This window comes from Drosophila montana, unplaced genomic scaffold (genome assembly GCF_035044405.1).
Source record: "Drosophila montana isolate Dmon_TW-CO22-7 unplaced genomic scaffold, ASM3504440v1 contig_2329_1, whole genome shotgun sequence".
Classification (NCBI taxonomy): Eukaryota; Metazoa; Arthropoda; class Insecta; order Diptera; family Drosophilidae; genus Drosophila; species Drosophila montana.
In genome coordinates, this window is record NW_026997212.1 from 1 (window position 1) to 2,125 (window position 2,125).

Consider the following 2,125-nt stretch of genomic DNA (forward strand, 5'->3'; position numbering starts at 1 on the left):
TATGACCGAACATCCCGGCCGCCTTGAAAGAATTATCTTTCAAGAGACAGGTAGAACAGCCAGCTTATGTACTGGCCGGCAACAGAGTCCAGAGGCAGTGCGAATATATGCGACACGAACCCGGTCATCTTTGCCACTCACAACAGACTCAACACGCCCTAATTTCCAGTGTAATGGCGGTGTGTTGTCCTCATGTATGATGACCATAGAGTCAACTGTGAGATTTGGGGACCCCGAAGTCCACTTTGTCCTGGCTCGAAGCTCGTTCACATACTCCGCAGACCAACGACGCCAGAATTGCTGTTTAACAGCTGTGATCTGCTCGTAACGATCCAAGTTGGAGATGTTGTTGGTGATAATCTCACGCTCGGGCAAAGCGCGCGGTGCATCTCCATTTAGAAAGTGTCCTGCAGTGAGAGCGCTGAAGTCGTTGGGATCAGATGATAGCGGTGACAGCGGGCGAGAGTTGAGTACTGCTTCTATCTCAACGACTGCGGTGTTCAGTTCCTCAAAGGTGAACCGGGTGTTAGCGAGGGTACGCACCAGCAGACCCTTTGCGCTCTTGACAGCGGCCTCCCAAAGACCGCCAAAGTGTGGAGCCCTAGGTGGAATGAAATGAAAGGTTATCTCTTCAGAGGAACAATATGATAGGATAGCATCTTGAGTGCTAGTGTTGAACATGAACTTCTTTAACTCGAGTAGCTTGTTGGATGCTCCGACAAAATTTGTGGCGTTGTCACAATAGATGTGCGATACTGGTCCACGACGGGCAACCATGCGTTTCAACGATTCCAAAAACTTATTCGTTGAAAGATCTGACACGATTTCAATGTGAACGGCCTTTACGGCCATGCAGACATATATGGCGATATAGGATTTTGTGGGACCCTTGCCACGTATTCGAAGATAGGTGTTCACTGGACCGCAGAAGTCGACTCCAACGTGGCGAAATGGCTTGTCTGTGGATAAGCGCTCAGGTGGCAGGGAACCCATGACTTGACGAAGTAGAACTGGACGATATCTGACACAGTGTACACAAGAACGAACAATGCTGCGTGCTAAAGCTCTTGCGTTTATGACCCAGAATTGAAGCCGCAGCAGTCCAACTAATGCCTTTGGTCCTGCATGGTAATTGCGCAAGTGAAGATGCCGAACATAATTGTGGACAAATTGCGATTCCTTGGGAACAAGTAAAGGATGCCTTTGACGAGAGGGGATATCAGCATGCTCGAGTCTGCCGCCAACCTTAATGAGCTCGTATCCAGAAGAGTCATCTATGAAGGGGCTGAGAAATTTCAGATTGCTTTTCAAATCTCTTTGTTTCCTTAGCAATTGCAAATCTTCCTTGAAATAGTGCTGTTGGATGATCCTGATGATGCAGTGCAACGCGTGGCGAAGTTCTTCTGGGCATGGCGGCGAACTTTCGACAGGGTGTTCCTTTTTGGCAATATGGTAAAACCGGAACATATATGCCATAACTCGAAGCGCCCGAATGTATGAACTAGTTCCGTTCAGCCAGTCCAGAATAGAATTACTTTCGATAATTGCAGCAAATGTAGACTTCCGTTTTTCAGCATCGATAATGTCCATGTCCAAATCATTGTCGAATTGTTGGCAGGGCCATTGAGTCTCGGAATCACGCAGAAACGCAGGTCCTGTAAACCAAATTGATTGCTGGAGCTCATTAGCTGGGCATCCATCCAAGTGACACGATGTCAGCAGGGTTCAATTTTGACGGTACATGTCTCCACTTTCCATCTGCTGTTTGACCTTGTATAATGGATACTCTATTTCCAACAAATGTAAAAGGTGATAGAGTGTTGTTGCAGCCAGTGCAAGACAATCTGCGAATCAGACCAGAAATGCGCGCTGTGCGGCTTGCCGATGAATATGTTTTTGACAGTTGTATATAACTTACTCAGAAGTTGAGCTCCGCTTAACTCTAATCGAGGAAGCGTCAGCTTCTTGACAGGAGCCACCCGAGATTTAGCAGTCAGAAGCTGAACCTGGACATTGCCATACGAGTCCGTGAAACGCACATATACGCAACAGCCGTAAGCACGTATTGATGCGTCACAGAAAGCGTGCAGTTGTATGTCTGTGAGCTCAGCTTGCAAGCAAAAAC

General features: G+C 47.5%; 1 protein-coding gene across 1 annotated transcript; it reads right to left on the bottom strand.

The window, feature by feature from the left end:
- Positions 1 to 120: 120 nt before the first annotated feature.
- Positions 121 to 1,590, bottom strand: LOC135427801 (uncharacterized; the record flags this gene model as incomplete). Its single annotated transcript, XM_064681406.1, has 1 exon — positions 121 to 1,590. A coding segment is annotated over exon 1 (1,470 nt), but the record flags the coding sequence as incomplete, so codon positions are not given.
- Between the last annotated feature and the right edge of the window lie 535 nt (positions 1,591 to 2,125).